The 14,250-nt window shown below is 44.8% G+C and overlaps 1 protein-coding gene across 1 annotated transcript; it reads right to left on the bottom strand.

The window, feature by feature from the left end:
- Positions 1–335: 335 nt before the first annotated feature.
- On the bottom strand, positions 336–13,612 carry LOC121004797 (zona pellucida sperm-binding protein 4-like). Its single transcript, XM_040437196.1, has 12 exons — positions 13,429–13,612; positions 10,594–10,715; positions 10,266–10,362; positions 7,644–7,799; positions 6,038–6,228; positions 4,465–4,562; positions 4,260–4,387; positions 3,428–3,617; positions 3,207–3,354; positions 965–1,040; positions 726–839; positions 336–478 (listed from the first exon to the last, which is right to left on the bottom strand). Exons 1-12 carry the CDS (start codon positions 13,610–13,612, stop codon positions 336–338), a joined length of 1,647 nt encoding a protein of 548 aa, XP_040293130.1.
- Between the last annotated feature and the right edge of the window lie 638 nt (positions 13,613–14,250).

The following is a 14,250-nucleotide window of genomic DNA, read 5'->3' as shown; positions in this document are numbered from 1 at the left end:
GCGGAACGCACACGGCTGGTATCCGTGTTTTGCGGATCCGCATTTTGTGGACCGCAAAACCCTTGCGGACGTCTGAATGGACCCTAAGGGAGGGGGGCCCTGTAAAAAATTTGCTGTGGGGCCCAGTCAGTTCTAGTTACGCCCCTGGTACTAGCTTGTTCAGTTGCAATGGTGATGTCTGAGAGACAGTTTAGTGTAGAGAACACAAGGAACTATGCTGTATAGGAAGACCAGCAACCTAGAGCAGTTACTAGTTAGATGAGCAACTCAAAATCCCACAAGTTCTTCATCAGCAATATTGTTATATTGAACACAATAAATGTTACTTGAAAAATCTACTTTATTAAATCATTTACTGTGGACAGTGCATATTTTTTTTGTTTCCTATACAAGTAGATACCCAGAAGAGACACCACCAAGATGAAGACGGTAGCCACTATGCCTGGAAACCAAGCAAGGGCAAGTCCAGAGCCAAAACCTGTTTTAAAGGGGAAAAAAAAAAAAAAAAAACAAGTTAGTCCAAGCTAGAACATTTGTATGCCAGGTTCATTTTCAATTACAGCCAGTATTGAGCAAAGTCCTGTAGGAGTGCGTTCAAAATGCTGAAGTAACATACTTTTGATACTACCCGTATGATCTTTGCCAATTTGAACTTCAGCCCAGTTTGAAGGCCTCAACTATTGTACCATGCACAACCACATTCAGTGATGTCACTAGCACACTACCTTCGTCCTTGTCGACTAGGTTATTTGTTTTGATCTCTTCAGAATAAAATATCACAGGACCATGAGAAGTCACTGTAAGAGTGTTGTCTGTCTGCTGCAATTCCACCATTCTCTCTGCAAGACAAAAAGTTGATCAAATTGGTGCCTACAAGTAGTGTAACAAGCAATCAGTTAAATGTTAGCAGAATGGAAAACCCTCAACTGAGAGAGGAGTAAAGACAATTTACTGGGTCACCTACTTTTCCTTTGACAGGTCACAGAGCATGTCTCCGAGGCAGATGGGACACATACTGAAGCACTGCAGTGAAAGAATACCTATAGGAACACAAGTCAATGCAAGTCACCTGTAGTTTATGTAATTGTAACAAACAGCTTCTGGTATTTGTGTTATTCACACACTAGTTCAATGTGCTGTTTGGAATCAATTTAAATACCAAGGGTGGTTAATCAGCTAAAATTATAGTAGCCCAATATTGAGCTGGCCAGAGTACAGTGCTATGCAGGGAAGCTTATGTCTGTCTGCAGGGCCGCTGATAGAAATCATGGGGCCCCGTACAGCATACATGACGGGGCCCCCTTCAGCTCCACCCCCTGATCCCTCCTTCAGCCACACCCCTGGCTCCGCCCTTGGCCCCTCCCCAGATGCCGCCTTGAAACAACATGCAGATTTGTCTACAAGTGATATTTATGGCGCTGGGGGGGTCGTCTGTGAATGGCGCTGTTATGGAGGGGATCTGTGAATGGCACTTTTATGGAGGGGATCTGTGGATGGCACTGTTATGGAGGGGATCTGTGGATGGCACTGTTATGGAGGGGATCTGTGGATGGCACTGTTATGGAGGGGATCTGTGGATGGCACTGTTATGGAGGGGATCTGTGGATGGCACTGTTATGGAGGGGATCTGTGGATGGCACTGTTATGGAGGGGATCTGTGGATGGCACTGTTATGGAGGGGATCTGTGGATGGCACTGTTATGGAGGGGATCTGTGGATGGCACTGTTATGGAGGGGATCTGTGGATGGCACATACCGTATATAGCATCTTATGCTATGTGTCATCCACAGATACCCCTCCATAACAGTGCCATTCAGATACCCTCCATAACAGTGCCATCCACAGATCCCCCCCATAACAGTCATCCACAGATCCCCCCCATAACAGTGTCATCCACAGATCCCCCCCCATAACAGTGTCCATCCACAGATCCCCCCCCATAACAGTGTCATCCACAGATCCCCCCCATAACAGTGTCATCCACAGATCCCCCCCCATAACAGTGTCATCCACAGATCCCCCCCCATAACAGTGTCATCCACAGACCCCCCCATAAGTGTCATCCACATGACAGACCCCCCCCATAACAGTGCCATCCACGGATCCCCCGCCCTCCCTATAACAGTGCCGTCATGACGTCATCCATATAGATCCCCCCCCGCCACCCACAGTAGTATACATTAATAAATCGGTGCAGCCGTGCAGGCTGCAGACAGTAACTTTAATTTTAGCACAGGCACAGCGCTCATCTCTTTACTAAAATACTACCTTACATTCAGCTCCTGCCTCCTCCCTCCACCTCCAGTACAAGTGCGGGCGGCAGCGCTCACTCACTGACGTCACGCGCCTGCGCCGCCTAGTGGGAGGAGCAGGCGTGTGACGTCAGTGAGTGAGCGCCGCCCCCACACTGCCTGCTGTTACTGGAGCCAGCCCACTGACAGCAAAAAAATTAAAATGGCTCGGGAGTCGCAGCCCGGGCCCCCCTGCCAGCCGGGCCCGGTACAACTGGGCCAGCTGTACTGGCCTATCAGCGGCCCTGTCTGTCTGTAGGGAAGATACCTGGTACTGTGCGGAGAGCAGGGAGTCCTGAGCACCCCATGCTGGGAAATTGGGACCAGTCAAAATGCTCCCCTCTCCCCAGCCCATGGCACAGGGCTATGACGTGGGCAGGAACGTAGATTTTTTTTGACCATCTGGACTCCAGTTCCAAGATTGTAAAAGTTAGCCGACATACCTCCCCTGTGAGGCAAGGATATAGTAGAACAGAGGGCCCCAGGATCTGTGCAGGCAAGGAAGTTCAGGTTCTAAGAGATAGCTGGCTGGCTTATACTTCCTGTGGCTTGAAGCCACACAGGAACAAAGGGAGATACAAATAGTTTCCTCATCTTAAAGTGGTATAAAAATGCAAGGTCTAAATTTTTACACAAGCGAGCCCAGGAAGTCACAATAGCCCCATTTGGCAACTGATGCCACAATTCTGGAGTGAAGGCATAAATCAGGACTCAAGTACTGTGTGTATTCTACAAAGATTCTGTGAGGAGCATCTACAACATGGATTAGATGTACAGTGGGTAGTATCCATATTGGAATTATGGCTTACTAGATCTGGGAAGGTCAATATTTCTTTAAATTACAGGTGACACCTATTGATTTGGCAACAAGTCCTCCACACACTTCCATAAAAACACTTATCCAAGCAGCTTACCGATCCTCCAAGAGCAGTTTGGGTGTTCGAATCCACAAAGGTGAAGGTGCTTACAATGAAACGACTGTAGTATGTTGGGAAAGTTATTCCTTGTGAGGAAGTAACAGGAACCAGCTCCGTAAGATAGTTGTCTCCAGCAAAAGGGCAGCTGAAACAACATAAGTACTTGTATCATTACAGCCCTAAGCAAGAGAATGTTTGATCGTTTATCCAGTCCTCACCTGCTGGACAAGATAGGCCATTGGGGAAAGCTAGTAGGCTCAGGAGAACTGGTGGCCCAGCAGTTGTTCAAAATCAGAACTAGGCTTGGATCAGTCCTCTGCAGGATGTGAACTTCAACATGCACAGGATCTCTTAACACTCTTAAAATAGGATAATCTTCATCTGCATAGAATGAGCTATACTGCACATCTGCAAGACATATCCTAACATCAGCTTTTGCATGACCATACAGTTTCACATCCAAGAATAAGGGAATCTGTTTGGCATATTAGTCAATAGAACATTTTGTCAAGTACAACTACATAAGCCCTTATACACTAGCTGCATGCCAGACTAAGTTATGTTCCCATCAGATGGATGGCAGTCAGTTCAGATTTCTTACCATTTGTGATTTTGAAGTTACAGCTTGGGGGTTGGCACCCAGAAGCTGCCCTCTTGAATTTAACTGTCACCTACCCTCAGCATGGCAAGACAGATAAATACTGTGGTAAGGTAGCAATTTTAGGTAGCTGCACCATTTGGTTCTGCTGGAATGGCACTTTGTGGTGCACCATTGTGTTGCTGACTGGCCCACATTTGTTGTCCCTGCTTACAACTTTTTTCACCATGGGTCCCACCGACAGTATGTTCAGGTTTCCCCCCAATATCTGTTATCAGGAATGTATTATGTATGATCTTATCTACATCAAACACCTTTAGACAGTTCTTAAGATGAGCCAATTTAAAGTGGTTGCGTAAGGTAAGCCATTTAAGTTAGGCCTGTAACAGCTTTGCCATGCCCAACCCTTCCTATGCAGGTCACAAATTGTTTCCAAGTAGCTTGTTAATTACCTTGAGCTATTCTCATCTCCAAGGTTAGAGGTCCCATGGTAGATACAGGGAGAGGAGGTGGAAGGGTGAAGACCTCTACCTGCAGTGGGACAATGCGAGTCCGTGAAAAGCTACAGCTTACAGTCACTCTGTAGGAAGAGAAGCATTTTGTAATCCAACCATGGTACTTGTAGGGTCAAAAAAAAAAAAAAAACCTTGACCTTACCTCATAGTACTGTCTCTAGTGACCGATGCCGACTGCCAGGTGATTACTCTGTTGGTTGCCACAAAAGTGTACTCATAGACTATGGATGCATCAACCGCCTGTTAAATAGTTAACATAGGTGAGATTTACTGTTATTTAGCATTTCTCTTCATAACTTACACCCGACAGCCTAAATGAAAGTGTCCACACTGACAGATACAAGGCATTTTACAGCAGAAGCAGAGAGAATAAGATTTTAAATAGTGGTATCCGCATGCTGTGAACATGGTTTATTTAATGCACTTATATAGCGCTACTATATTCTGCGGCACTTTATAGACATTACGCTGTCCCCAATGGAGCTCAGTCTAAGTTCCCTATCAGTATGTCTTTGGTGTGTGGGAGGAAACAGGAGTACCCAGAGGAAACCCACGCAAATACGGGGAGAACATACAAACAAACTCCATGCAGATGTTGTCCTTTCATTCAAATCAAGGACCCCAGTGCTGTAAGGCACCAGCGCTGACCACTGAGCTGCAGGTTTTAAAGGGGTTTTTTGGGAAGATTTTACCCTTCAGTTATCAATATCTGATCAGTGTGGGTCCAACTCCCACAGATCTTTGAAGAAGCTTTGGTGCGTTAAGCACCTTCACACCATATTCATCAATTCACTCAAATAAGGCCAAACTGGCAGCTGTACATGGGCCAGTGATGTTAGTCACATGGCCCAAGAGGCCTTGGTACTCAATGGCCTCAAATAGCTTAACAGGGGTGCAGGGATTTAGACTCCTACCCATCAGGTAATAAAGGCCCATCCTGAGATTAGGCCATTATTACTCTGAAAACCCCTTTTAACCTACAGCAGTTTATTCTGCTGATCTTTGCCCCTTTGTAGTGCATAGGATGAAATCCAAGCCAAGTTTGCATGCAACACATGCAGATTATGTCTAATGGCTGTACCACAACAGTGGCTGATGAAAGTGTTCAGTGCTTCAAAGAAAGTCTGGCAGTGTAAATGTGGATATTAGAAGTGGACAACCTCTTTGAAAAAAAAAAAAGTGTTTAAGGGGTTAAGCAGGTTATTAAACTGATGATCTATCCTCTGGATAGATCAGCTGTTTTAGAAGGCAGTAGTGCTGCTGCCTTCTTGCCGTTTACCGCAGGCCCAATGACATCGTGACTAGTATCAATGGCCTGGGTGGGGCTAAGATCTGTTCACTTAAATGGAGCTTAGCCCTGCCAAGGCCATTGATACTAGTTGTGACGTCACTGGACCGGCAGTAAACAGCGAGAAGGCCACAGCACTACTGCCTTCTCAAAGAGCTGATCAGCAGGGTTCCCAGGTGTCGGACCCCCGCCGATCAGATGCTGATAATCTATCCAAAGATAAGTTTAAAAAAAAATTTATATATATATATATATATATATATATATATATATATATATAAATATTCAGAACACCTAAAATATGCACAGATAAAAAGACATGCCTGATCTGGACTAGATTGGGCCAGTTCCCCTTGCCATTTTCTGTAGTCAATAGACATTGAGCAGTATTTCAGGCAGGTTCAGCATGATTGGACGTTTTGCTCACCTCGTTTGCACTCCCACAGGACAATGGGAACTGGAACCCAATAAATGATGCAGTTGTTGCCACCATCAGGCTTGGGCACGAGTTTGAATCCACACCAAGTACTTTTACAGAGTCCAGGATTAAGGATGGTATGGTTATGTCTTTTGAAATCGCAACCACCATGTTATTGTCAGCAGAGCAGTAGGCCGTCACTACACAGAAGAGGCAGACTGTTAAGGCATCCACTCTACATGCAACAAAGTTTCAAGATTCCATGCAAGGGTTTATCCTGACTTATACTGACCCATCCTCAGAATAGGCAAGTATGTAATCAGTAGGTGTACAACACCTGGAACACCCACCGATCAGCTGTTTCAGAAGTTAGCAGCCCTCCAGTAAGCACTGCAGACATCTTGTGGCTTTTCCTAGGCCAGTGATGCCACATTAATTGTGGACATGGCCTAGGAGTAGCTCAGCCGCATTCAAGTAAATGGGGCCCAAGTGTAATACCAAGCACAGCTGCTATACAATGTATGGAGTTGTGAGAAGGCAGCAGTGCCCACAGGAGTGCTGGTGCCTTCTCAAAACTGCTAATTGGCAGGGGTCCCAGGTGTTGGACCCCCTCTGAGCAGATCCTAATGACCTACCCTGATGGGTCTTTCAACCTTTATACTGATGACCTTTCTAACTGAGGTACTTCGGTATGTTATGGTGGCCAGTATGGCACTATAGCAGGTAGTATTCAATGTTAGGTTCCCATCTTATAGATATCGCCTTGATGCCAGCAGACATGCAAAAATTGTACAAAATTTGCCAAGAATCTCAAATTCGGAAGAGCATAGCATTAGCACCAGAATATTTTCTATTACTATGGAATTGTTGTATGTTATGGGTGTTTGCAGAGTGCTGTTGCATTGGGTTTTCTTTCTTTGCGTTTCTAGCCATGGCAGCGTGCACCTGTGCATTGGGATGTGCTGACTGACCCCCTTTTTCACTGCAGTAGATTACCTTGCTGCCCCAATTAAAGGGGTTGTCTCATCTCAGACAATGGGGCATATCGCCATCAGATGCCCCCATTGTGTTATAGGGGTGGGGGCCACACCCATCTAAGCAGAGCCACGCAATGTGGTGGCTGGAGGACTAGTCTAGCCACCACCAAGCACTCCCCATAGAAGTGAATGGAAGCGCACCACACATGACTGGTCACTGCTTCCATTCACTTCTATGGGCCTGATGGAAATAGCCAAGCCCGTGCTAAGCCATTTTCAGTGGCCACATAAAATAAATGTAGGGTGGCTGCACATGCACCCTCCATCACTTTCAGGGCTCCGTTCTATCAGACAATGGGGTAAATCCTAGCATGAATACAAGTTATGCTGAATTGGACCTGCAGATGAGCATTTTGATTGTCAGAAAGTGGAGTCCCTCAATCTCATGAAACGTGATGTCATGATTAATTTCTGCCAATATATTCCAACTGTAAACTGACAGAATGATCCCCATTTCTCAGCTTTACTGCTTGTGTGCAGCCATTATTTTTTTATTTATGTAAACTGACAGTGATATGCTAACTGCTACAGCCCGGGTGGTGGGGGTTGAATAGAATTACATTAATGCGAAGACTCACATTTCTTTCCATAGTAGCAGCGCAGTAGAAGTGCATTTTGAGAAAAGCAGCATCCAAGTCCTTCACAAAGTTCTTGAGATACAGAGTCATTAGCACACGGCAGGCGGTCAGCTTGCAGAACTGAAGCACAGTCACTTGGACTAGGAGCATCCATAACTATAGATAAGGAAACATTGTCAATACAATTTAGGTCTCCAACAGATCCATGAAACAGGAGCACTAACTCAACTCGTTTGAAGTCCATGTCCTGTGACTGACATTAAGGGGTTGTCCAGTTTCAGTAGAAAACTGGGAAACTGTCTAGTCCAGTTCTCTGCTGGGATCTTTTTACCCACCTGCAGTAGTGACATCACCCAACTGCTACAGCCAGTCACTGGCCTATGTGCACTGGGTATTTTCACACTTGCGTAGTTGGATTCCGGCAGGCAGTTCTGTCACCGGATCCGGAAATCCGTATGCAAACAGATTACATTTGTTGACTGATCTGTCTCACAAATGCATTGCAATACTGGATCCATCTCTGGTGTCATCTGGAAAAACTGACAGTATTTATTTTTCACATTTTTTAAAGGTTTGCGCATGTGCAGACCAGAAAACGGGGTTTTGAACCCTTGGTGCTGGATCAGGCATTAATGCACTTCAATGGAAAATGCTGGATCCAGCAAGTATTCTGGAATTTTGGACGGAGAAAATACCACAGCATGCTGTGGTATTTTCTCCGGCCAAATACCATAAGTGACTGAACTGAAGACATCCTGAAGCCTACTGAACAGATTGCTCTCCATTCAGAGATGCATTAGGATAAAACTGATCAGTTCTTTTCCGTATTAAGCCCCTAGGACAGAACTCCATACCGGAAAAGAATAACTAGTGTGAAAGTACCCCAAGGCCAGTAATCGATTATAGTGGTCACATGTCCATTTGAGCAGCCAGGTTAACAAGTCCTGGATCAGCACTAGTAGTGCAACATGATATCTGTCTAGTAAGCAACACTACTGCAGGCAGATCCCCCTCTAGTCCAGTTTCCTCCTGAAACCAGACAACCCATAGAATTTTTAAATTAGCTTCCCAAGCCACTTATGCTGCTCCCATAGATTTGAGTGGAGAATTATATAAGTGTGTGGCCTATAGGTTTGCATCTGAGATGTGGGACCCACACCTACTGAACAGTGAAAACCTTTTAAGCCTACTTGTGGAGGTGCAAAAACATAAGTATGATGTTGGGACTTTCTAAAGACAGTCTTGCATTGACACCAAGTTGGTGGAATGTTCTCCAAGATGAACCAGTTGTGAAGTTAAACGTAGAGCATCTTTAAAAATTATAGACCAACTGTGTTAACTGCCTCACTAACAATTCCAAAACCTTGCATGAAATTAAGTCAATGTTACTAGCATACTAAACCATGCCCAGGTTGAATAGCCTGAGAATAAAGCAAGTTCCAAATTTTGGCACAAACTTTATACACCCTTTTGTTTAACTCTCCATGGAAAATTTATGGGGTGGGGACAGGGTTGCCAACCAGAATTTCTGGACAGCTGATCACAAAAGTCAGACAATTTATGGACAAAGTGGAAAACCTTTGACTTTACTATACATGACAGAATTAGGTTAATGGCTGAATAGCCTAGCCTTTGAATGATCATACGCCAGCGCAGCCACAGTAGTCCAAACTTGCTGCACACTTCCAATGACACTGGGCAAAGGTCTTGAGATCCTTCATAGAACTGCTCCTGGCTAGCAAGTAGCTGGACAATAAACACTGCCAATGTCTATCCAGATGACAATCTGCCATCAGCTGGCTAGAGTGGCCATGTTTCACAACATCAGGATGTTCATGACTACCTTTTGCCAGCATTTGTTTACAGGCAATCGTTCTGCACATTAAACCTCTGGAATTCCAGTACAGCTGGAGGTGGAATTTTGCCATGGAATATATTGCAGAGTGTGAAACCCACAGCACAAGTAAAGCATGGGGCAGATTTTTAGAGAACTCAGTCACACACTTGGAGAAGTTCTCATCCTCACTGCTGTATAGTGACAGCAAGTTAGATGTCCACAGGCCCTAGGATGCCCAGATTAACTAGGTTTCACTGAATTTATGGGACTAGATTTAGGTTCTATGGGGGTAACAAGTTAATAAACTGGTTAAATTACACCATTTGAACAAGTGGTTAATCTGGAAAATTCAGCTCAAACTGAACTGCTAGAACTATGGACCATCATAGGGATTGTTAAGGGCTGCTACTTTCCTGCAGAGTATTGGATCAACTTTAAAGTGAATTTAAATGTTATTCTGCACAGTACTTTGACTGAAAAGCATGACCAAGTTAATCTTTACCCCAGTCTAAAAACTCAAATTGTAGCTGCAGGCAGCATGTCATCTTAAATCCAAGCATGAGACTGCCACTTTGTCCATGGGGCTGCAGGCGATAGCTAATCATTGTCACTAGACTGTCTCCAGCAGCCCAAGAGTAGAGTGGCAGTGTGTCTTCTCCATTCGAATAGTGGTGGGGGAAACACCAGCCAAAGTCAATTGGACACTTACATATTCTGTGGACAGAAGATAATCTGACCAACCAATTAAACAGTCTACCAAGCTTTTTTTATATACAAATCTTTACCTGGAAGAATCGGGCATGCAAGATCTCTCTTGTGATACTGGGACTTCTCATCACGAAGAATTTCTTCCAGAGTTATCGTTACCACATAGCTTCCATTCTGAGAGGGGGAAAAAAAAATAAAAAATCTATACAAGTGTAAATTTTCCTGCAGCTTTCCCCTTAGTACAAAAAAGCCCCCTAAAAACAGTAGCAAAAACACTTCCATCCTAAGGGCCTTCAACTACTGTTCTGAGCTACTGTTCTCACTGCAAGAAACACCAATATAAATCTACCCTTAAACCGTTATGAGCAGTTCAGACCTTGCAGAGTTAGATTCTCCACAACTTACCTCCTCACGAACATAACACCCATTGAAAGTAGAGCCAACCACCAGTGAGCCATCAGGTTTCTGTCCAATCCAAGTCCCACAAGTGGAGTCATTGTGAAGATAGTGAGGTTTTCCATTCTTGTCTAGAATTACAGTCAGTTCATACATACAACTTGCTCTTAAAATTCAGTATGACATTTTTACTGTACACAAGTTGTTGAGTCCACACAACAGCCACAATGAAGAAAAAACACTCCAGCTTTAAGTTTTACCTCAGCTTGGCACAGTTTTGAACTATTAGGAGTTGAACCATTGTACAGGTAGAACACCCATTTGCCTGCAAAGCCAACAATTTGACAACCTTGTTGACCTGCCATGACCCTACATACTGGTGTGATTAAAACCCATAATGGCCACCATGTGTAGACTCCCCTTACTTTGAAGCACATTTGTATTCCAGTAGAGAAAATTTAAAGGACAGTTTAGGCATAGTTGACATCTGCAGAAAGCCTCCCATTCCTGAAAGTGGAGTGCAAGCCAAATACTTACCACATGAATGAACTGCACTGATAAATCCCATTGAGTAGAGTTTCCATTATAGTTCCACGCAGGTCTCACTCCGATATACTGGCAGGGGATGTGCCCAACTTATGACAAGGAACACACTGCATCATAAATTAGGTGCATCCTGCGGCATTCTTAACCTGGAGTGAGAAACCATTTCCATGCATAGATTTTTCAGGGACAATATTCCAGACCCCACCACTCCCAAGTGCAAGTATGGCATAAAAGGGGGTGACTTGATGCATGGAAAGGACCATCAAATCCTTAGCATGCCGCATTATTTTAACAGTTTGCAATTCAGGCTCCTGAGATCTATAAATGCATATATGAGAGAGAGATACAGTTTTTTTACATTCTAGTTATGAAAAACTCCCTTTACCACCATTATCAGAACACCCAGCTTCCAGATGGCAGGTGTGTTTTGATGCAAGTGTAGTGGTCAGGGGAGGAAGAGACCGCAAGGCAGGATTCAAGTACAGTACAGCAGACTGAAGCAAAAACCAGCTTTATTATTAAGGAGCAAAATGAAACTGCTGGAAAACCTAAACAGTACCACCACACCAGAGGCACAATTGGTCAATGACAGGAATGGCAAGACCTTGTACTGGTCTGACACACGGTCCCACTCCTCTGGAACACACTGCAGTACTTTAGTTAAGAGGCTATCTTGGCCTGTCTCAAACACAGCCAGCTTCTCAGGACTCCATGAGTCAGGCTCAGTGTCCCATCACTAGCCTTTACTTGGCTCCTAACATAGCAGCCATCATTACAACTCCCAGTTCGCACACACCCAGCCCTCAAACCCCAGGAACTTCTGGCTCCTCCTACCTCTTGTGTATCCCAGAAACCGTTCAGCTTCCTCTTACTCAAAGCAACAGCGGCCTTACAGTGGCTGAAATAAGTCATCAGTCTATGTAGCACAATATTGCAGATATCTGTGCAAAAAACAATATTCTAAGGGGCTGACCCTTACATGAGCACAGCCACCTAGTGGCCAGTGCACAGCTCAACTGTATAGCAGGGCAATGCCAGTGGTCTACTCATGTTCGGGCCTGTGACAAAAGAAATAATTACTGGGTAGGTTTATGGGGGTCTGGTGTCTCAGTGAGGACTGACTTTAGAAGGTCAACCCTGAGCTGACATTTAGAGATTCTAGTCTCAATCACTAGCTCAAGACCTTTTCAACAAGAAAACCCAGGCAGTATCAATGTTAAGTCCACACATGTCGAGCAGAGTTGGAGTGAAGTCCCTTGGCCCCACCAGAGGAAATGATTGAGAGCCCACTCTATATAGAGAATTAAGGGCCCATTATTGTCAGATCTTAGGCCCACTGGAGGATCCTTTGGTACTCTGGTGGGCCAATCCAACCCCGGTGTCGATATGTTGCCGGTTTCTACTATGAATTTCCAGTTTCCAAAGTGGAATATTTGCAAACCCACCATGTGTGGCAGTACACTAACAGTAGGGATGAGCAAACTTGTGTTCTCAAGTTCAGTGTACAAGGTTTGGGTTCCAAGAAATCCATTATGGATTCCTCTACCACTGACCATAACTTTTGGTTAGTTGTAGCAGAATCTTTAGATAACTGAAACCTTGTACACAAGTTTGCTCACCCCCAACATGCCACACTTGCCCTGCCCTTTTCTAATGGCATATAATCTGAATCTAACTTTGCTGCTGGGAAATAAACCCAGGGGCACCAACAAAACACTGGCATGCGCAGATATTTAGACAGTACTAGCAGATATTCACCCCCAGATGCCTCTCTGGTAAACTGAGCACTGTTCATTTTGAAGCTGCTACTCCTAAATACAGAAACATAGGGTCACCTTGTACAGACAGATACATAATAATGCCTCTCGCCCACAAACATAAGGGCTCCATGCCCACACTGGACTACAATGCATGGGCACCCACATGCAGATTACTTACCCATTTACTTGAATGGGGTCTGCAATCCATCTGTTCCACAAAGATATAAGTTCTATCCTTTTGTGGAACAAAAGCACAAACCACCACAGAAGCACTCCGTAGTGCTCCCATTCCGCAAGGCATATCCAGGTTTGCAGACGCATTTAAGTGAATGGGTCCACATCCATGATGCAGAATGCACACAGCTGGTGACCCGAGTATTGTGGAACCGCAGTATGCGGTCCACACCATGGACACAGAGCCCTTACATTCATGGGCAAAAGGCCTAAGCAATAAAAAGTACCACCACATTTTCCACAGAAGACAGCACCATGAGAAGGTATTACATACATCTTAGACTACTTACTACATAGGACCTACCAATGATACTCAAGGCAAAAGCTGCATCCTCCAACAAAGAAGGTAGAGAAATCTCCATAGTGTCAGATCCACACTGCAGATGGGAAGGATCATCCCAATAGTCCTGTGCCACACATACTAAAGACCCCAATCCATAAGCCAAAAGGGCTAAGACCAGCCTCATTCCTGCTTTGCCCAAGCCCATTCTGGCAGCTGCTACCAATACCACAGTCTGCCATAGCCCAGAGTTTTATAGCTTGTGTGAGGCCAGAGCAGCTGTGTGATAGGGTAAGAGATGAAAGACTTCAGGTGCAGGGTGTATCATTGAGGTTCTCCAAGGAATTCTACCATCAATCAGTATGCAGCTTAACCCCTTCATAGTCAGATGTAGCTGTGGCTTCACATAGGACTTCCAACACTGCACTATAGCTTGCCTAGGCTCCACAGTGATTTTCTGCTCTTTGATTCCAGTAGATTGCAGTGTTTTATAATCGCCTCTGAGTATGACCAATGTACAGGTGAACTCTTGATGATAGACATCAGAGTATAAGATGGACAAGGACTGCCATAGATGCGCCAAATTTCTGATGAGGAGAAAACTAAGACTGATGTAAAAACCCGGTCTTAGTAAATGTACCCCACTAGGGCACATTTACTAATGGACTTGTGACTATTTTAGGCGTAAAATAGTCACAAGTCCCCTTTTTTAACTGACCGTGCAACAATATTTAATCACATGGCCGGTTTTATGCTACGTCCGCCAGTTGGGTGTGACAAGGGTGGGGGCTGTGCCAGGGCCAGGACTCCAGCCCCAGCAAATTTACTAACATTTATGCCTGGAAA

Source organism: Bufo bufo, chromosome 1 (genome assembly GCF_905171765.1).
Source record: "Bufo bufo chromosome 1, aBufBuf1.1, whole genome shotgun sequence".
NCBI classification, from domain to species: Eukaryota; Metazoa; Chordata; class Amphibia; order Anura; family Bufonidae; genus Bufo; species Bufo bufo.
The sequence above is the reverse complement of the archived record's forward strand: the minus strand, read 5'-3'. Positions and strand labels throughout refer to the sequence as shown.

What these genes read in the sequence shown, in the direction of transcription:
- LOC121004797 (XM_040437196.1), bottom strand. Translation starts at nt 13,612, where the DNA reads ATGGGCTTGGGCAAAGCAGGAATGAGGCTGGTCTTAGCCCTTTTGGCT. An exon ending in TGGCCTATCTTGTCCAGCAG is followed by an intron (nt 3,355 to 3,427) that starts GTGAGGACTGGA and finishes ATGTTGTTTCAG; the next exon opens with CTGCCCTTTTGCTGGAGACA. An exon ending in CCTAGTCGACAAGGACGAAG is followed by an intron (nt 479 to 725) that starts GTAGTGTGCTAG and finishes CCTTTAAAACAG; the next exon opens with GTTTTGGCTCTGGACTTGCC.